At 45.3% G+C, this 20,600-nt stretch overlaps 3 protein-coding genes across 17 annotated transcripts; 1 reads left to right on the top strand and 2 right to left on the bottom strand.

Moving 5' to 3' along the window:
• The first annotated feature begins 1,633 nt into the window (after positions 1 to 1,633).
• LOC123069337 (uncharacterized) lies at positions 1,634 to 4,304 on the top strand. 12 transcript variants are annotated; one of them, XR_006432465.1, is made up of 4 exons: positions 1,634 to 2,278; positions 2,351 to 2,462; positions 2,601 to 2,725; positions 3,542 to 4,304. XR_006432465.1 is itself a non-coding variant. In XM_044492169.1 (4 exons), exons 1-4 carry the CDS (start codon positions 2,215 to 2,217, stop codon positions 3,554 to 3,556), a joined length of 285 nt encoding a protein of 94 aa, XP_044348104.1. In that variant the 5' UTR covers positions 1,635 to 2,214; the 3' UTR covers positions 3,557 to 4,304. The 12 variants fall into 12 exon arrangements, 2 of the variants coding, with proteins under 2 accessions (XP_044348104.1, XP_044348103.1); XR_006432470.1 differs by having other exon boundaries at positions 2,567 to 2,725; XR_006432468.1 differs by having other exon boundaries at positions 2,549 to 2,725.
• Positions 4,305 to 8,006: 3,702 nt separating this feature from the next.
• Positions 8,007 to 10,387, bottom strand: LOC123069336 (uncharacterized). 2 transcript variants are annotated; one of them, XR_006432461.1, is made up of 3 exons: positions 9,750 to 10,387; positions 9,560 to 9,631; positions 8,007 to 9,399 (listed from the first exon to the last, which is right to left on the bottom strand). XR_006432461.1 is itself a non-coding variant. In XM_044492167.1 (3 exons), the coding sequence occupies exons 1-3, from the start codon at positions 10,076 to 10,078 to the stop codon at positions 9,273 to 9,275; spliced, it is 531 nt and encodes a 176-aa protein (XP_044348102.1). In that variant the 5' UTR covers positions 10,079 to 10,387; the 3' UTR covers positions 8,007 to 9,272. The 2 variants fall into 2 exon arrangements, 1 of the variants encoding a protein (XP_044348102.1); XM_044492167.1 differs by having other exon boundaries at positions 8,007 to 9,402.
• A 6,005-nt stretch (positions 10,388 to 16,392) lies between these two features.
• LOC123065213 (uncharacterized) lies at positions 16,393 to 19,021 on the bottom strand. 3 transcript variants are annotated; one of them, XR_006430926.1, is made up of 4 exons: positions 18,383 to 19,021; positions 18,193 to 18,264; positions 17,386 to 18,035; positions 16,855 to 17,010 (listed from the first exon to the last, which is right to left on the bottom strand). XR_006430926.1 is itself a non-coding variant. In XM_044488560.1 (3 exons), the coding sequence occupies exons 1-3, from the start codon at positions 18,844 to 18,846 to the stop codon at positions 17,906 to 17,908; spliced, it is 663 nt and encodes a 220-aa protein (XP_044344495.1). In that variant the 5' UTR covers positions 18,847 to 19,021; the 3' UTR covers positions 16,393 to 17,905. The 3 variants fall into 3 exon arrangements, 2 of the variants coding, with proteins under 2 accessions (XP_044344495.1, XP_044344494.1); XM_044488560.1 differs by having other exon boundaries at positions 16,393 to 18,032; XM_044488559.1 differs by having other exon boundaries at positions 16,394 to 18,035.
• Between the last annotated feature and the right edge of the window lie 1,579 nt (positions 19,022 to 20,600).

Below are 20,600 nucleotides of genomic sequence, written 5' to 3'. Positions count from 1 at the left end.
AGAAATTTCTGAAGAAAAATGTACAAAGCATCAACCATCCTAAACTACATGACAGAGGCATGCACAACAGCATATTTGAGTTGGAGATCTGCTGATCTTTTTGCTGGCTCATCTGTCTTCCTTTTGGCTTTTGATGATCATCTTCAGTGTTGACAGAACAACATGTGCCAAGATGCAGCCAGCAGCTCCAGCCCCATGTGCCAAGATGCGTCCAGCAGGTCAAACGTCAAGGTAACCCGGCCACATCCGACAGAGCCAAACTGAGGAGGGTGGCCATGGACGAAGCGCCGGTGGGTAGCAATGGACGAGCAGAGGAGTTTGCGAGCTGCCAGGGCGCCGTGGAACGCGGTCGTGAACGGCAGGGGAGAGCTGCGGGGGGCGCTGGCCGCGGCCGCGGCGAGCTTGCCGGAGAAGCGAGCAAACGAGTTGCGCTGCGGGCGACGGCGGCGGCGGCGAGCGAACGGGAGAAGGAAAGGGGACCTGAGGATTTGGGGAATTCGGCGAGGCTGACGGGAATCAGGAGGAAACTGGCGTGTGTGCGTTAAGATTCGGTCTTGCCAGGTGTCCTCAGCCCAAGTGGGTCTCACGATCGCCCTGTACGACCCGGGTCTTATAGGATTTTTTTTCCCCTTATAGGGGGCGATGGTAACAAAATAATATTTTATTACTGATAACAGAATAGTTCAGCCCTATATATATATATATATACCTGCTAAAGTCAGCGTGCGCGCATTATAATCTACCGTACGCTCTGGCCGCCCATCAACCCACCGGCTGTACGCAGTACTTAGACGAAGCGCGGGCTCGGTCATAAAAGCTACCATAATGAACTTACGACCAGGCCCGCGCGCTTAACCAGGCTCATTTCCTCTGGGAAAAAAATCAGTAGTAACGAGTTATGATCCACGCGCAAGTTAACGATCCCATGCATGCCTACCCCTAGTCCAGTGTAATTGACAATCGTAAAACAGCTCAGCCCAGCCGTTAATTTCTACCATCCAGTAAATTGGGCTTGCAGTAGTAATGATGTTACCATCTAGTAATTGGACTTGCCCAAGTAGTAATGCAATACTATCCTAGTTTTACTAGGTTTACCGTCTAGTAATTGGACCTGTAGAAGTAGTAATGCATTACTACCCTAATTTTACTGGGCTAACCATTGACTCCATACCGTAGTAATCCGTTACTACATTCAAGTGTTTTCTTTTCAACGAAGAAAGCTCTTGTAGTAATGCATTACTACCATGGTTTTTCTAGGTTTACCATTGACTCCATCATAGCGTAGTAATCCATTACTACATGCTAGCAAGGTTTTACGCTTAGGTCTTCAACCAATGATTAGTAAGTGCCTCGTAAACAATCATCGTCCATTACCATCCCTACTATTCCTGTTACTACCAATATATAGTCACCGCAGAGGCGGGATACATCGAATGGTAAAAAAATTAATTGCGTTACTTTTTTACAAACCTCGTTACCCTTAATTAGTATTGCGGTGGAGCGCAGCCTTCTCCGCGCGACCCACGCGCCTAAGCGGCCGGAGCGCACGCTAAGAAGAATGCGCTCTCGCTTACATTAGGGTTGATTTATTATGATAACACCCTTAAGAATTTATTCTGCACATCCGGGGCTTATTCTGCTAACACCCTACCCATCGCTCAAAACACACCCAATCCCCTCCGACCTCCTCCCGCACAGAACCCCGCAGCCCCAATCCTCCTCCTGCCTCCTTCCTCCTCGAGCCGCCGGATCCCCACCCCACCACGCGCCGCTGGAGCCCCGTCTCGCCACGCGCCGCCGGAGCCCCGCCCCGCGCTGCTGGAGCCCAGCCCCATCCCGCCGCTGCCGCCCAGCCCAGGTACCAACGGATCCGGCGACATCCCCATCGCCAGCCACACAATCTCCACCGGCGCAGTGGAGCAGCACCACCACCGTGGCCGTGGGCGTGCGAGGGGATCCCGGGGCTAGTGCGGCCATGGCCTGGAGCTCGCCCCTCCTCCTGCGCGGGGACGCCAGCTACCGCAGAGCCCAGCTACCAACGGGTCCTGCCGGATCCCCAGCGCCAGGCACGCCACCTCCTGTTGCAGTCCTCCCTCCCTGTTGCAGGCCAGGCGTCCCGGGCTTCAAGTGCGCCGGGGCACGCGATGCGGTTTGGCGCGCGTGGCCGTGCAGGTGCATCACCCCCACTCCCAACAACCACGAGCAGCAGCGCGTATGGCAGTGGACACAACCGAGTACCCTTCTCCTCTGCTCCCTTCCCCAGCCAACATCCATCGAGGTGCGTGTGACGTCGTGACGACGAGTTCATTCTCTGTTGGCAAGGTAATGCATTTTTCAGTATGGTGAGCAGTTCCATCAGTGTGGTCGTCCAGCACGCGGGCGTGGGTTTGTAATGTGGTGCCCATCTACGTGCAGCCCACGAGGAGGCGACTGGTACTAAAGATGCTACATCCATGATAGTGGTAAATCCCTTTGCAATTTCAGAATCTGTTTGATTGCTATGAAAACTGTTGTAGTGCCTAATTTTTTAGTGTCGTGCAATCTTTAGTGATGTTCACTTTGTTAGTTCTTCCCTCTAATTCTACGGACGAGCTGCACAGAACTGCAGTCATCCCGAGCCTACCGCCGAGGAGCCGGCGAGCGCGCCCGCGGCGCCACCGCCTACCTCAACCTCGAACCGGGCGACTACTACGGGGACAGCACCGCCGTCTCCTCCCTCGTGCAGGTGCTCCACTGAATGAATCCCCCTTCACCGTCTCCCTTCAGTTTCTCTAACAAGACCGGTTGTATATCTCTAAAGATTGTTGTAAAACCAAATGTGGATAGTACTGCAAGCATATGATGGTAGGGTCGTGATCAAAATTCTGATCTGTCATAGATAGTGCAGGTTCCATGGGTATAATAAGCCATAATGCTGGATATTTGCTCTCCCTTATCTCAACCCCCTAAATTCCTATGTATGTTGAAGTGGCAGAGTATTATCTTACTGAAGTTGGCAATATAAGGGCGTCGGAGGTTTTGATCGTCGTGAGCTTGCTTGCATGAACACTGATAAAACTAAAAATATATTTTGCTCAGCTTTCTTTACTGATAATTTAGTCATACGCATTCAGGTTGACTTTGTGTATAGTCTTGTAAAATTAGTTCATATGCGTGTACTTCGGTTTTGCTCGATCAAAACCGATGGCCGAACCGAATTATCGGTTCCGAAAAATATTGGTTACTTAATTTTGAAAGGACCGATCGGTCTGCAGTTTAAAGAAACCGAAATTCTGTATTACCCGGAAAACCGAACCGATTGGTCCCGTTAGACCGAACGCCCAGGCCTACGTGAGGGGCACCCTACCTTGTAGTGTTGCTGTCACACCATTTTCTCTAGAAAACAATTTTAGAAGTGGTTTAACAAGTTAGAAGTGCAAAAAAATATTTGTTTCTGCAATATGAATGCTAAAGAAAAGCACAAGAAAGTTTCAGAAACATTTATATGCTTTACTTTGAGTGACGACTGCTTGTTGTTCGGCTGATCGTTAATCTCCTGCAGGCAAGAAGAGGATGAAGATCTCCACACCTGCCCCCATGCAGTTCACTCGACGCGCCCGTGTGGTGCGGAGCGCATCTGCGTGCAGTACGCCTGCCAACCAACTCCACCACGCCCACAGTCCACTCCGTGGTCCAATGCAATCCGACGACTCGATGCATGCAGCTCGCATGGTGCGTGTGTGCAGTTTTCAGGCTCGCAGGTGTGTGGTTCTACCAACAACCAACTCCACCGCGGCCCAGCACTCACGCCGGGGAGCTCCTGGACTTCAGCGTCGAGGTGTTCAACAACTGACGCAGAGATTGGAACGGACACGGCCGCCTTTCCTCATCGTCTTCATTGGAAAGCACACCTAGTGGCTGCTCGCGGGCGTGCTACGTGCCGTTCGGCATCAGCAGCAATGCGGTTCAGAATCGCGGTTTGCTTCTGGGTGGCCAAAGGCAGCGACAATCCATGACTTCGGCCTTTCCCAGCCCGCTGCCATGAGCTCCCAGGGGAAGGAAGACATGATGTGCTTGCATCCGCCTGCGAGATGCCACCGCTTGGCGTACACATTTTTTCTCTTCATTGGAATTGTTTTCACGGGAATGCTAGATCCTAGCAGGCATGCAGTATAGCTGGTGCTAGCGGTCCATATCTTTGTTTTTGTAGCTCACTGTCTCTCTTTTGTTGTATCTTCTTTTTGAGTGTAGTGATGTGGGGGTTGGACTTGCAGTGCACTGGCGACCGGCTTGCATTTCATGGAAAAATTGTGGATTTATACTCTTAAGTCCCCTGTCATTGTAATTTGTATGTGTTTGCACTCTGGATAAACAAGGAGCATTAGAGTTTTGCAGCTCCCTTCAATTCGTGTAGTGGTTCGCTTGCCCTTGTCTCTGCGGTCCACTCTCGTTCATAAATTTTTAGAAATAAAAAAACAAAAGAAAACATGTAGTTTGTTTGCCCATCTAATGCAGTGCGGTTTTCCGTCAGAAGCAGTGTATGATGTTAGTTCATCTCGTGAAGTGCAGAAAAATGTTACAGAAACGACAAAAAAACTAATGTGGCTCATTTCTCGATAGTGTTGCCGTTCACTTATGCCCCGATATGCAGTGTGATCCAGTTTCTCGTCTGAGAAAATTTTTGCCCGACAAAAAAGAATCATGCAATTCTTTTGCCTGTCCCATGCTGTGCGGTTTTCAGTATGAAGCAGTGCGTTCATCTGTCTGATGAAGTACACACGATGATTTCGGTGCCGTGAAAAACACATGCAGTGCACGATGTGTGTGTGTGTTTCAAAACTCAGTCGATTCCGTCAAACACATGCAGTGCGCTTGGTCCTTGAATGTGGTTCATTTTCGAGAGTGATACTGTTCACTTGCGCCCAAGATAAAAATGTGAAAAGAATGTTACCGAAACGATAGAATAGTAATGTGGTTCACTTTGATTTATGTCACGGGTCACTTGCCCTCGTCTTTGCGGTCCGCCCTCGTTCATTAAAAAAGTAGAAAAAGACGACAAAAACTCATAAAAACTTGTGTGAGAAAATTTACGTCTGACAAAGGAGGGCAACTCACTTGCCCGTCCGATGAAGTGCGGTTTTTAGTCCGAAGCAGTGCCGGTTTCTGTCTGATGCACTACATACGATGATTTTGGGTCGCGAAAAAACAGTGTCTGCATTTCGTTAAAATCAAAATTGTTTTAAAACCGTAAGGAATCAGAGAGAGTGTTCTACATGAAAAAGTTGCGCCTCAGTGATATCTTTCCAACGGCATATCATTTGAATCATTTCGACAACCGATTTGTAAAAATTTCACGAAAAACGGCCGCTACCTCCCGTCATCAGCCGCACGATTTTTAAAATTAACTAAAAACCGTAAGGAATCTCAAAAACATTTCAACATATGAAAGTTGCGCCTCGTCCGTAGCTTTCCAAAGGCGTATCATACGCCTTGTTTCGGCAAATCGTTCAAAAACTGGAGCCAAAACAGTAGCAAAAATTCAAAAAAATTTGAAAAACAGAATTCCACGATTTAGTAAATTTGAAACTACTCTTAAACCGTAATGAATTAGAGAAAATAATAGATATGAAAAATATGAGCCTCGACGATATCTTTCCAACGGTGTGTCATTTGCTTCATTCCGACGAGCGCTTTAGAAGAAATCGCGAAAAAACGCTTGCTGCCACTCGTCATGGGCCGCACCATTTTCAAAACTTCTCTTAAACCGTGTGGAATCTCGAAAAGTGTTCAACAAGTCGAAGTTGCACCTAATCCATAGCTTTTCAATGCTATATTACACGCCTCATTCCGATAAACGGTTAAAAAATTAGAGCGAAAACAATACCGAAAAAACAACGAGTGCAATTTTTCTGACGAGAAGTTCACTTGTGTGAGTACTGCAGCACACTTGGTTCAAAGAATGACATGCACTTCCGCACTGCACGCTGAACGTAAGTGCACTGCATCTTCTTGACGACGAGCACTGTAATATATACTAGTGAACTTCTCGTCGGAAAAAACTGCACGCGTTATTTTCTTCGGTATTGTTTTTCGCTCTAATTTTTTAACCGTTTATTGGAATGAGGCGTATAATATACCGTTGAAAAGCTATGGATTAGGCGCAACTTCGACATGTTGAACACTTTTCGAGATTCCACACGGTTTAAGAGCAGTTTTGAAAATGGTGCGGCGGATGACGAGTGGCAGCAAGCGTTTTTTCGCGTTTTTTTTCTCTAAACCGCTTGTCGGAATGAAGCAAATGATACGCCGTTGGATATATATCGTCGAGGCGCATCTTTTTTATATATAAATGTTTCTCTAATTCCTTACGGTTTAAGAGCACTTTCAAATTTACTAAATCGCGGAATTTTGTTTTTCAAATTTTTTCAAATTTTTGGTACTGTTTTCGCTCCAGTTTTTGAGCCGTTTGTCGAAACGAGGCGTATGATACACCGTTGAAAAGCTATGAACGAGGCGCAACTTTCATATATATATATATATATATATAACAAATGTTTCCTACAAGTAGTGGTAGTTACCACCACTTGCGTTTTGTATGTTGTATGTAGTATTTGTCAAAATTGAGAGTATGTATGTGTAGTATGTAGTATATAACAATGATTAGGTGGTATATATACTAATTTTTAGATAGTATATACCATGTTTTGAGTATGCTCTTTTTTAGTACAAATATGTATATATTTCACAAATATAACAAAAACTATGGGTTCATATGTAATTTTTTCATGTAACTTGCTTTGAAATATTTTAGATATAGTATATGAATATATTTAAAAATGATATAGTAGTATATATAGTACCACATGGTAGTATATGAGACATATGGGGTAATTACCACCGGGTGGTAGGATGGATTTTCCATATAGGACGTGAATTTCTGGGACATGCAGCCACGCGCTGCCGTAATCTAGTCCATCCACCGGCGCGTCGCGATGCCTACTTATTATAGGCTACTGATCATTGACGGCGCGCGTTGCCACACCCGTCCATTTTAAATGTAGTATGATAGGGTTAGAAATTTATGTAAAACATAGAGTTCTTGTTTATTTCGAAATGAGCGAGAGCAGACTATAAGTTCCACCACGTCTTCATTGGCCTTGTTCTTGGACTTATTTGTTTGCATTGCACATGGACCCCAACACAAACCTTCATGTCGCATGTTGTCTCACCCATTTATCCATATGAATTTACCTTCATTGATCCTTAGGAGTAAATTGACCAAGAAGCAATATTAAATAGGTGTTATGGGAAGACAATTTCCTGGCAGATTTGTGACGAAATACATAGTTCTGAATTCAAATAAAACTATAGTTACTCTGGCTTGATGCTTATACTCTCACTTATAGAAAAACTTTACATAAGTGAGAATGTAAGCATCAAGCCAGAGTATTCTTTCTCCAGAAGCACCTAAATTTGGCTGTGCAATGATATTCTACGAAGTAACTACAGTAGGAGAGGCATTAGAAGTGTACCATAATAATAGCTTGTGTATTGTGGACCAACAGAGAATGCTAAAAAGGTCTGAAACGACTATCCTAGTTCCTCCACAGATCATGACTATACATGTTTGTGGAAGTGCTAGAAATTTTGCAACAAAGAATATAGTAGTTAATCAATAACAACTGAAACTTGATGCATGCAAAATATAGCTGACAGATTGAAAAATGTCATTGGTATTAAAGAGAAGACAGGGGACAAAAAACACTACTATATGATACATCAGCGACACCAGTTATATACTTTTCAGTAAAATGACAAAAAAATGTATCTTAGTTACATGGCATAGTTCTGGCAGAAAAATAGTAGCATCTCAGTCCTACATCTGCAAGGCTGAAGTGCTCCTTGTGTAACTGAAAATGCTATCACCATTCAATAAACTGACAACAGTCTAAAGTACACTAATAAATAAGATAGCTCCATGAATGCAAACCTCCATTATCACATATTCTGCAACAGACAACCTTAAAGAAAGAGAGGACAAATATATTCATATATTTTCAAGTCTCCACTGGCACAACTGACAATACAAATAATGACATTCCAATGTACTTCATAAGAAGGAAAAAAAATACAAATGCTGGTCCAGGAGCTTTTCTTTACGGTACCCCCTTTTTCTTTTCATTAATAAAAAAAGGGAAATGGAATCCATGTAGAAGAGAGAGACCACGTTGACAGAATTTAATTATAAATAGCAAATAACCACCAAACCAAGTAGTATTGGGTTGGGATTTAATTAAAGAGGTTGCCAGATCAGGAACGACAAAGGCAAGAGATGGGTTGGGATTTACCATGTCTCAAAAATCATTAAGATCATCCATGCCCATCTCCTCTCCAAAAGCTGGCATTGAGAGCAATGTGATACATTACATGGTTTAGAATAAAAGTCTACTTATATAGTATTAAATAAATTCTTTCATTACAGAAGCAACGTCGTGCTAATACAAGGAATTAGACAGAACTGACATTTGCATTTAGCTATCCCTTTTTTTCAGTTGTTGCTCAAAACTAACAGTAACAGGAGCCATGTCTGATCAATAATTCCCTCTTATCATGATTCATGAACCATGTATATTCTATTAATTCTGATTCCTTCTAGGCCAATGGTTTTTGCCTTCTTTTGAATGATTTAAACAGTTGATAAATGATAGCACTGGGAAGAACAGAAACAAAGTCAGGCTTAATTTTGTACTTGTAAATATTACCAGGGTCTTACCAAAGCAAACAATTTGTATTGCATGGACATGGGTTTATGCCTAATTAGCTATCACAAGGATGTACTTGCATTATCACCCTCCTACAGTATACAGTGGGCAAGCAGCCATTGAGCACTCACACAACTAAAAATATAATAGATAATAGAAATATGAATAGATAATAATGCGTAAATGGCTGTTTCAGATTTACTAAAGCCATTCTTGTAGCGTCCGCAATAGGAGCCTCTGGTTCACTTGTTCGCATTGTTGTCATGTGGTCGTTGCCTTCTTGACCATCAACATCAGAGGTTGACGCATCCTGAAGAAGGCCATCATCACCAAGCCCTGCTAAATCAAATAAACATATCACCACTGGTAAGAGTCTCACTCGGTATTAATGGCATGAACAGAGCTAGCTAAAGCTAACCAAATCAATCAACAGGACAGAAAACCAGTTGACCTATAGAAGCAAGGGGAACCTACAAGCGGAGAAGGGTGCGGTGGTGCTAGCAGACAAGGGAGGGGCTGAGAAGGAACTTATCATGTTGGATCCGTCGTCGTGGCCTCATTCCCCTCACACACACCGCCGCAGCAGCTACCATACGTCATCATTGAAGTTGCCTCCTCCTTGTTGTCGCCACCGGCAAATGCCAATCTCTGCCACCGCCTGCTGCAGGGAAAGGAAAAGAGGAAAAAGACCGATTCATGTTCGTACATTTTTATGGTTCAGAAAACTCATTATTTCAGGAATCTGCTTACTCCATATCTAAGACCTTGTTCCAATACACTCGTTTGCACTGTGTAGTAAGATTTGCAATTATATGTACCTTCTTTCTGAAACATGGTCGGAAAAAGTCCATTGCCTTGGATAGCTTAGAACCGAGAGCAAAATATGTACACTGTAGAAAATAGCAGACATTGGTATTGAACATGGGAACAATTATACAAGATGAACAAACATGAATATTGTAAATTACAAAAAATTCAGAATTTTGTATGCCGCTATCGTACACATACCAGGTTAGCGTGTCTCCGGCACCGTGGGCGTGAAGCGTGGAAGGGCTTAGGTGTGTGGACATGCCAGGAAAACGGCAGGGGGGGGGCGCTTGTGGCCAATGGAGGAGGGTAGGCAAGGAGGTGGCAGAGCGTTTATAGGAGAGGGTAGTGCTACGCGCTGTTGGAGGGAGTGGAGCGCGGGGCAGCTGCACGATGGGCGAAGCGACATAGCAGCGAGCAGGGAGAGCACCGGAGACTCCGTCGCATCCCGCGCGGAGGCGCTGGTGTGGCCGGGAGCAGCGAGAGCGCCGGAGACTCCACGCCGCATCCCGAGGATCGAGCGCCCGCATCGCGCGTCCGCTGGTTCCGCACGCTGGATCCGCTCACGGAAGACAGGACGACGGCGTGTCGGCCGCGTCGCCCGCAGCCACGATCTGTTACTGCTCCACGTTGCTGCTCGCTTCCGTGCCCCATCCAGCTGCATCGCTCGCCGTCCGTGCAACCGAACGACGTCCTTGCGACTGAACGGACCAGGGAGGCGCTGTCCGCCGTGTCGGTGTAAATCCAGCGCAGTCGCTGTTGCAATCCGCCGAGACCCCACGGTGGTCGTGAGGCGGCGTGACGCGACGCTATGGCTGTCCTTGTTTTAGGGTTTCACGTTCGACAGGATCCTTGTACAGGCCCATTAAGCCAGTAGGCCCAATTGAATGTCAGATGGCCAAAAAAGCCACTGGGGCAGCGGTCCGAGAGGGAAGCGCCTGTACGCGCGTGATTTAGGTGGGATTAAGGGCAGATCGGACGGCCAAAAAAACTCTAGAAGTGACGATCCAACGTATAGAAATGATAATGGCCTGAGAGGGCAGGGAAAGTGCTCGGTTATAATGTATCTAAATTCGCAAATACTTGACAAGTTAATTACCAGCTTCATGAATACATCGCATTTTGTACGCCATGCCGTGTGACCCAGGGCGTCATTTACTCCTACATTCGTATGAATACACGAGCCACGTGCACGTCCCCGGCGATGGAAAAGGCCGTTGCGTTGATGACACATTAATGGCTTGCTGGGTGCTTTGATGTTTTGCATGGTAGCTGGGTGTATTGATTCCCATCGCATGTCGGCTGGCCGAGCATTATTGTAGGTGGGATCAATGCCCTCCCTGCCGAGCATTATTGCAGGTGGAGGTCGGCCGCTGGATCAAGCGTCGTCCAGTGTTCGGCTACTGAATATCGTCTGCTGAGTAAGTTCCTAATGCTTCATGCTCACAAATGATGGACATGTATTGTTGATAGGGCAGCCTGCTGCGTACGTATGATATATGCAGATACATGCAGTACTGGGACTTGGATGAACACATTGTGGTGGCCTGCGGCACGCAGTGAGAAATGAACAAGGAGAACTGATGAAGAAGGGTTGGGCAGCATAAGCATTTCCAAGCAAGCCGGATGTTTGCTATGTTAGGTGACTCCATCTAGCACTCAAGTACTGTATATACTTGTTCTTCCGCTTCCAAAGTCTGCATCCTCATTTGCGTTAGTCGGACAGAGTGCAAACGATATATGGAATAGTAGATGATGAACTTACTACACCATGACAATCACAGCCGTAGAAATGCCTCCCCGGGTTTACTACTGCCTGAAATGAACCAGACCACATGCTCGGCTTTGCACTACGGGCAACGGATGAGAGAGAGCGAGGCGACTTGGTTGGAGATGACATGAGATGAATGTGGTGGAGAGCTTCCCTAGGACATGGATGAACCATGGTTCTGACCTGCAACGGGGATGGTTGCAAGAGAGAGCGAGAACGAGCGCCGAGCAGAATGGTTGGATAGCCGAAGCAACAAGGCCGAAATGATTAAAGAGACGGAGGGGAGCGTGGTGCAAGTAGCTGTTGCAACAAATGAGTGATTCAATGCGTCTCGTTTCTTTGCATGCAACAGAGCTGACCTGTCAGACAAAATACGAAAGCTATACAGGTTGGATATGGTCCAGAGAAATGAATACACATGCTCACCGTATAATATATGCACAAATCACGTGGAAATGTGCGGGCGGGATACCGACATCGCTTGGCGCCATGTCCACTCGTGATTTATTATATAGAATAACACTATTCTGATCCTAGGATGATAATAGTTATTTGGATCACAGCTCACCTATAGGGCCCGATAGGATCCTCCCGAACCGGTGCGGCTAGCGCTAGACGATAAAACAGAAAAAAACACATCTTATCCCCACGTCCCCCGACTCCACCGTGCAACCGTTCGCACCCCTGGATCCCCGCCGCCGAGCCCCCTCCCGAGATCCCCGTCACCGCGCCCTCCCCGGACCCCCCACGCCGCCGCACCCTTTCCCTGGAGACCCCTGCCGCACCCCCCTACCCGAAGGCCCCCGCCGCCGCGCCCCCTCCCAGGAGGCCCCCACCATCTCGCCACCTGCCCTGATCCACCCGCTGTGACGCGCCCTCCCCGGAGCCCCCACGCGTGCCGCCGGTTCCTGCGGCCGCCTCACGCCTCCACCACCAACCGTCGTTGCTCTCCCCGTCCCTTACCTCTGGTCAAACCCGCACTTCTCCCCTCCGGTGAGCCTTCTCTCGCCCTCTTCCTTCGGTTAACTCCCCATGATCCTCCCGCTAGTCGCCGCCTGGTTCGTCCTGTGCGCCGGTGGAACGAGCGCGTCCATGCGCGACCCTCGGACCACCATCGCAGCCCACCCCTTCGATGGCCATTCTTGTTCTTCAAGCTCCCGGATCCCGCAGACGTCGTCTTCCCCAACCCACCTCCACGGTGCGAACGCTGTTCGCCTGGACGTTTCCGATGTCGGTGCAGTTGCCGTTTGCAAGATCCCGTCGATCCATTGGTTCGATCAACCAAGTTCTGGTTGTCTGGAAATTGAAGTTCACGGAGAACAAGGGGTGAAAAAAAATACAAAGAGTTTTTGCATATAAAGTTAAGAAAAAATATGCCCTGCCACACTTTTTGTTTCGTGCTAGTTCGTATATCTATTTTCTTCTTATATATGTGCTCAGATTTTGGTTTTGCAGAATAAGGCATGCTGAGTCTGGCTCTTTGACTGTAGAATTAAGATACAGTGATCGCTGGCAAAAATGGCTCCCCTGCGCATGATGTTGTGGACGCGTCTTGCAGGGATCTCGGTCTCCCTTCAGATTTTGTTGCTTCCATGCCCTACTTGTTTCTTGTGTGATTTTGTCTCTCTTCAGGATTTTAATGCATGTGTTTGCACTCTGGATAAACAAGGAGCATTAGAGTTTTGCAGCTCCCTTCAATTCGTGTAGTGGTTCGCTTGCCCTTGTCTCTGCGGTCCACTCTCGTTCATAAATTTTTAGAAATAAAAAAACAAAAGAAAACATGTAGTTTGTTTGCCCATCTAATGCAGTGCGGTTTTCCGTCAGAAGCAGTGTATGATGTTAGTTCATCTCGTGAAGTGCAGAAAAATGTTACAGAAACGACAAAAAAACTAATGTGGCTCATTTCTCGATAGTGTTGCCGTTCACTTATGCCCCGATATGCAGTGTGATCCAGTTTCTCGTCTGAGAAAAATTTTGCCCGACAAAAAAGAATCATGCAATTCTTTTGCCTGTCCCATGCTGTGCGGTTTTCAGTATGAAGCAGTGCGTTCATCTGTCTGATGAAGTACACACGATGATTTCGGTGCCGTGAAAAACACATGCAGTGCACGATGTGTGTGTGTGTTTCAAAACTCAGTCGATTCCGTCAAACACATGCAGTGCGCTTGGTCCTTGAATGTGGTTCATTTTCGAGAGTGATACTGTTCACTTGCGCCCAAGATAAAAATGTGAAAAGAATGTTACCGAAACGATAGAATAGTAATGTGGTTCACTTTGATTTATGTCACGGGTCACTTGCCCTCGTCTTTGCGGTCCGCCCTCGTTCATTAAAAAAGTAGAAAAAGACGACAAAAACTCATAAAAACTTGTGTGAGAAAATTTACGTCTGACAAAGGAGGGCAACTCACTTGCCCGTCCGATGAAGTGCGGTTTTTAGTCCGAAGCAGTGCCGGTTTCTGTCTGATGCACTACATACGATGATTTTGGGTCGCGAAAAAACAGTGTCTGCATTTCGTTAAAATCAAAATTGTTTTAAAACCGTAAGGAATCAGAGAGAGTGTTCTACATGAAAAAGTTGCGCCTCAGTGATATCTTTCCAACGGCATATCATTTGAATCATTTCGACAACCGATTTGTAAAAATTTCACGAAAAACGGCCGCTACCTCCCGTCATCAGCCGCACGATTTTTAAAATTAACTAAAAACCGTAAGGAATCTCAAAAACATTTCAACATATGAAAGTTGCGCCTCGTCCGTAGCTTTCCAAAGGCGTATCATACGCCTTGTTTCGGCAAATCGTTCAAAAACTGGAGCCAAAACAGTAGCAAAAATTCAAAAAAATTTGAAAAACAGAATTCCACGATTTAGTAAATTTGAAACTACTCTTAAACCGTAATGAATTAGAGAAAATAATAGATATGAAAAATATGCGCCTCGACGATATCTTTCCAACGGTGTGTCATTTGCTTCATTCCGACGAGCGCTTTAGAAGAAATCGCGAAAAAACGCTTGCTGCCACTCGTCATGGGCCGCACCATTTTCAAAACTTCTCTTAAACCGTGTGGAATCTCGAAAAGTGTTCAACAAGTCGAAGTTGCACCTAATCCATAGCTTTTCAACGCTATATTACACGCCTCATTCCGATAAACGGTTAAAAAATTAGAGCGAAAACAATACCGAAAAAACAACGAGTGCAATTTTTCTGACGAGAAGTTCACTTGTGTGAGTACTGCAGCACACTTGGTTCAAAGAATGACATGCACTTCCGCACTGCACGCTGAACGTAAGTGCACTGCATCTTCTTGACGACGAGCACTGTAATATATACTAGTGAACTTCTCGTCGGAAAAAACTGCACGCGTTATTTTCTTCGGTATTGTTTTTCGCTCTAATTTTTTAACCGTTTATTGGAATGAGGCGTATAATATACCGTTGAAAAGCTATGGATTAGGCGCAACTTCGACATGTTGAACAATTTTCGAGATTCCACACGGTTTAAGAGCAGTTTTGAAAATGGTGCGGCGGATGACGAGTGGCAGCAAGCGTTTTTTCGCGTTTTTTTTCTCTAAACCGCTTGTCGGAATGAAGCAAATGATACGCCGTTGGATATATATCGTCGAGGCGCATCTTTTTTATATATAAATGTTTCTCTAATTCCTTACGGTTTAAGAGCACTTTCAAATTTACTAAATCGCGGAATTTTGTTTTTCAAATTTTTTCAAATTTTTGGTACTGTTTTCGCTCCAGTTTTTGAGCCGTTTGTCGAAACGAGGCGTATGATACACCGTTGAAAAGCTATGAACGAGGCGCAACTTTCATATATATATATATATATATATAACAAATGTTTCCTACAAGTAGTGGTAGTTACCACCACTTGCGTTTTGTATGTTGTATGTAGTATTTGTCAAAATTGAGAGTATGTATGTGTAGTATGTAGTATATAACAATGATTAGGTGGTATATATACTAATTTTTAGATAGTATATACCATGTTTTGAGTATGCTCTTTTTTAGTACAAATATGTATATATTTCACAAATATAACAAAAACTATGGGTTCATATGTAATTTTTTCATGTAACTTGCTTTGAAATATTTTAGATATAGTATATGAATATATTTAAAAATGATATAGTAGTATATATAGTACCACATGGTAGTATATGAGACATATGGGGTAATTACCACCGGGTGGTAGGATGGATTTTCCATATAGGACGTGAATTTCTGGGACATGCAGCCACGCGCTGCCGTAATCTAGTCCATCCACCGGCGCGTCGCGATGCCTACTTATTATAGGCTACTGATCATTGACGGCGCGCGTTGCCACACCCGTCCATTTTAAATGTAGTATGATAGGGTTAGAAATTTATGTAAAACATAGAGTTCTTGTTTATTTCGAAATGAGCGAGAGCAGACTATAAGTTCCACCACGTCTTCATTGGCCTTGTTCTTGGACTTATTTGTTTGCATTGCACATGGACCCCAACACAAACCTTCATGTCGCATGTTGTCTCACCCATTTATCCATATGAATTTACCTTCATTGATCCTTAGGAGTAAATTGACCAAGAAGCAATATTAAATAGGTGTTATGGGAAGACAATTTCCTGGCAGATTTGTGACGAAATACATAGTTCTGAATTCAAATAAAACTATAGTTACTCTGGCTTGATGCTTATACTCTCACTTATAGAAAAACTTTACATAAGTGAGAATGTAAGCATCAAGCCAGAGTATTCTTTCTCCAGAAGCACCTAAATTTGGCTGTGCAATGATATTCTACGAAGTAACTACAGTAGGAGAGGCATTAGAAGTGTACCATAATAATAGCTTGTGTATTGTGGACCAACAGAGAATGCTAAAAAGGTCTGAAACGACTATCCTAGTTCCTCCACAGATCATGACTATACATGTTTGTGGAAGTGCTAGAAATTTTGCAACAAAGAATATAGTAGTTAATCAATAACAACTGAAACTTGATGCATGCAAAATATAGCTGACAGATTGAAAAATGTCATTGGTATTAAAGAGAAGACAGGGGACAAAAAACACTACTATATGATACATCAGCGACACCAGTTATATACTTTTCAGTAAAATGACAAAAAAATGTATCTTAGTTACATGGCATAGTTCTGGCAGAAAAATAGTAGCATCTCAGTCCTGCATCTGCAAGGCTGAAGTGCTCCTTGTGTAACTGAAAATGCTATCACCATTCAATAAACTGACAACAGTCTAAAGTACACTAATAAATAAGATAGCTCCATGAATGCAAACCTCCATTATCACATATTCTGCAACAGACAACCTTAAAGAAAGAGAGGACAAATATATTCATATATTTTCAAGTCTCCACTGGCACAACTGACAATACAAATAATGACATTCCAATGTACTTCATAAGAAGGAAAAAAAATACAAATGCTGGTCCAGGAGCTTTTCTTTACGGTACCCCCTTTTTCTTTTCATTAATAAAAAAAGGGAAATGGAATCCATGTAGAAGAGAGAGACCACGTTGACATAATTTAATTATAAATAGCAAATAACCACCAAACCAAGTAGTATTGGGTTGGGATTTAATTAAAGAGGTTGCCAGATCAGGAACGACAAAGGCAAGAGATGGGTTGGGATTTACCATGTCTCAAAAATCATTAAGATCATCCATGCCCATCTCCTCTCCAAAAGCTGGCATTGAGAGCAATGTGATACATTACATGGTTTAGAATAAAAGTCTACTTATATAGTATTAAATAAATTCTTTCATTACAGAAGCAACGTCGTGCTAATACAAGGAATTAGACAGAACTGACATTTGCATTTAGCTATCCCTTTTTTTCAGTTGTTGCTCAAAACTAACAGTAACAGGAGCCATGTCTGATCAATAATTCCCTCTTATCATGATTCATGAACCATGTATATTCTATTAATTCTGATTCCTTCTAGGCCAATGGTTTTTGCCTTCTTTTGAATGATTTAAACAGTTGATAAATGATAGCACTGGGAAGAACAGAAACAAAGTCAGGCTTAATTTTGTACTTGTAAATATTACCAGGGTCTTACCAAAGCAAACAATTTGTATTGCATGGACATGGGTTTATGCCTAATTAGCTATCACAAGGATGTACTTGCATTATCACCCTCCTACAGTATACAGTGGGCAAGCAGCCATTGAGCACTCACACAACTAAAAATATAATAGATAATAGAAATATGAATAGATAATAATGCGTAAATGGCTGTTTCAGATTTACTAAAGCCATTCTTGTAGCGTCCGCAATAGGAGCCTCTGGTTCACTTGTTCGCATTGTTGTCATGTGGTCGTTGCCTTCTTGACCATCAACATCAGAGGTTGACGCATCCTGAAGAAGGCCATCATCACCAAGCCCTGCTAAATCAAATAAACATATCACCACTGGTAAGAGTCTCACTCGGTATTAATGGCATGAACAGAGCTAGCTAAAGCTAACCAAATCAATCAACAGGACAGAAAACCAGTTGACCTATAGAAGCAAGGGGAACCTACAAGCGGAGAAGGGTGCGGTGGTGCTAGCAGACAAGGGAGGGGCTGAGAAGGAACTTATCATGTTGGATCCGTCGTCGTGGCCTCATTCCCCTCACACACACCGCCGCAGCAGCTACCATACGTCATCATTGAAGTTGCCTCCTCCTTGTTGTCGCCACCGGCAAATGCCAATCTCTGCCACCGCCTGCTGCAGGGAAAGGAAAAGAGGAAAAAGACCGATTCGTGTTCGTACATTTTTATGGTTCAGAAAACTCATTATTTCAGGAATCTGCTTACTCCATATCTAAGACCTTGTTCCAATACACTCGTTTGCACTGTGTAGTAAGATTTGCAATTATATGTACCTTCTTTCTGAAACATGGTCGGAAAAAGTCCATTGCCTTGGATAGCTTAGAACCGAGAGCAAAATATGTACACTGTAGAAAATAGCAGACATTGGTATTGAACATGGGAACAATTATACAAGATGAACAAACCTGAATATTGTAAATTACAAAAAATTCAGAATTTTGTATGCCGCTATCGTACACATACCAGGTTAGCGTGTCTCCGGCACCGTGGGCGTGAAGCGTGGAAGGGCTTAGGTGTGTGGACATGCCAGGAAAACGGCAGGGGGGGGGGCGCTTGTGGCCAATGGAGGAGGGTAGGCAAGGAGGTGGCAGAGCGTTTATAGGAGAGGGTAGTGCTACGCGCTGTTGGAGGGAGTGGAGCGCGGGGCAGCTGCACGATGGGCGAAGCGACAGAGCAGCGAGCAGGGAGAGCACCGGAGACTCCGTCGCATCCCGCGCGGAGGCGCTGGTGTGGCCGGGAGCAGCGAGAGCGCCGGAGACTCCACGCCGCATCCCGAGGATCGAGCGCCCGCATCGCGCGTCCGCTGGTTCCGCACGCTGGATCCGCTCACGGAAGACAGGACGACGGCGTGTCGGCCGCGTCGCCCGCAGCCACGATCTGTTACTGCTCCACGTTGCTGCTCGCTTCCGTGCCCCATCCAGCTGCATCGCTCGCCGTCCGTGCAACCGAACGACGTCCTTGCGACTGAACGGACCAGGGAGGCGCTGTCCGCCGTGTCGGTGTAAATCCAGCGCAGTCGCTGTTGCAATCCGCCGAGACCCCACGGTGGTCGTGAGGCGGCGTGACGCGACGCTATGGCTGTCCTTGTTTTAGGGTTTCACGTTCGACAGGATCCTTGTACAGGCCCATTAAGCCAGTAGGCCCAATTGAATGTCAGATGGCCAAAAAAGCCACTGGGGCAGCGGTCCGAGAGGGAAGCGCCTGTACGCGCGTGATTTAGGTGGGATTAAGGGCAGATCGGACGGCCAAAAAAACTCTAGAAGTGACGATCCAACGTATAGAAATGATAATGGCCTGAGAGGGCAGGGAAAGTGCTCGGTTATAATGTATCTAAATTCGCAAATACTTGACAAGTTAATTACCAGCTTCATGAATACATCGCATTTTGTACGCCATGCCGTGTGACCCAGGGCGTCATTTACTCCTACATTCGTATGAATACACGAGCCACGTGCACGTCCCCGGCGATGGAAAAGGCCGTTGCGTTGATGACACATTAATGGCTTGCTGGGTGCTTTGATGTTTTGCATGGTAGCTGGGTGTATTGATTCCCATCGCATGTCGGCTGGCCGAGCATTATTGTAGGTGGGATCAATGCCCTCCCTGCCGAGCATTATTGCAGGTGGAGGTCGGCCGCTGGATCAAGCGTCGTCCAGTGTTCGGCTACTGAATATCGTCTGCTGAGTAAGTTCCTAATGCTTCATGCTCACAAATGATGGACATGTATTGTTGATAGGGCAGCCTGCTGCGTACGTATGATATATGCAGATACATGCAGTACTGGGACTTGGATGAACACATTGTGGTGGCCTGCGGCACGCAGTGAGAAATGAACAAGGAGAACTGATGAAGAAGGGTTGGGCAGCATAAGCATTTCCAAGCAAGCCGGATGTTTGCTATGTTAGGTGACTCCATCTAGCACTCAAGTACTGTATATACTTGTTCTTCCGCTTCCAAAGTCTGCATCCTCATTTGCGTTAGTCGGACAGAGTGCAAACGATATATGGAATAGTAGATGATGAACTTACTACACCATGACAATCACAGCCGTAGAAATGCCTCCCCGGGTTTACTACTGCCTGAAATGAACCAGACCACATGCTCGGCTTTGCACTACGGGCAACGGATGAGAGAGAGCGAGGCGACTTGGTTGGAGATGACATGAGATGAATGTGGTGGAGAGCTTCCCTAGGACATGGATGAACCATGGTTCTGACCTGCAACGGGGATGGTTGCAAGAGAGAGCGAGAACGAGCGCCGAGCAGAATGGTTGGATAGCCGAAGCAACAAGGCCGAAATGATTAAAGAGACGGAGGGGAGCGTGGTGCAAGTAGCTGTTGCAACAAATGAGTGATTCAATGCGTCTCGTTTCTTTGCATGCAACAGAGCTGACCTGTCAGACAAAATACGAAAGCTATACAGGTTGGATATGGTCCAGAGAAATGAATACACATGCTCACCGTATAATATATGCACAAATCACGTGGAAATGTGCGGGCGGGATACCGACATCGCTTGGCGCCATGTCCACTCGTGATTTATTATATAGAATAACACTATTCTGATCCTAGGATGATAATAGTTATTTGGATCACAGCTCACCTATAGGGCCCGATAGGATCCTCCCGAACCGGTGCGGCTAGCGCTAGACGATAAAACAGAAAAAAACACATCTTATCCC

Source organism: Triticum aestivum, chromosome 3B (genome assembly GCF_018294505.1).
Source record: "Triticum aestivum cultivar Chinese Spring chromosome 3B, IWGSC CS RefSeq v2.1, whole genome shotgun sequence".
Lineage (NCBI taxonomy): Eukaryota > Viridiplantae > Streptophyta > Magnoliopsida > Poales > Poaceae > Triticum > Triticum aestivum.
This window is presented reverse-complemented; position numbering and strand designations above follow the sequence as displayed.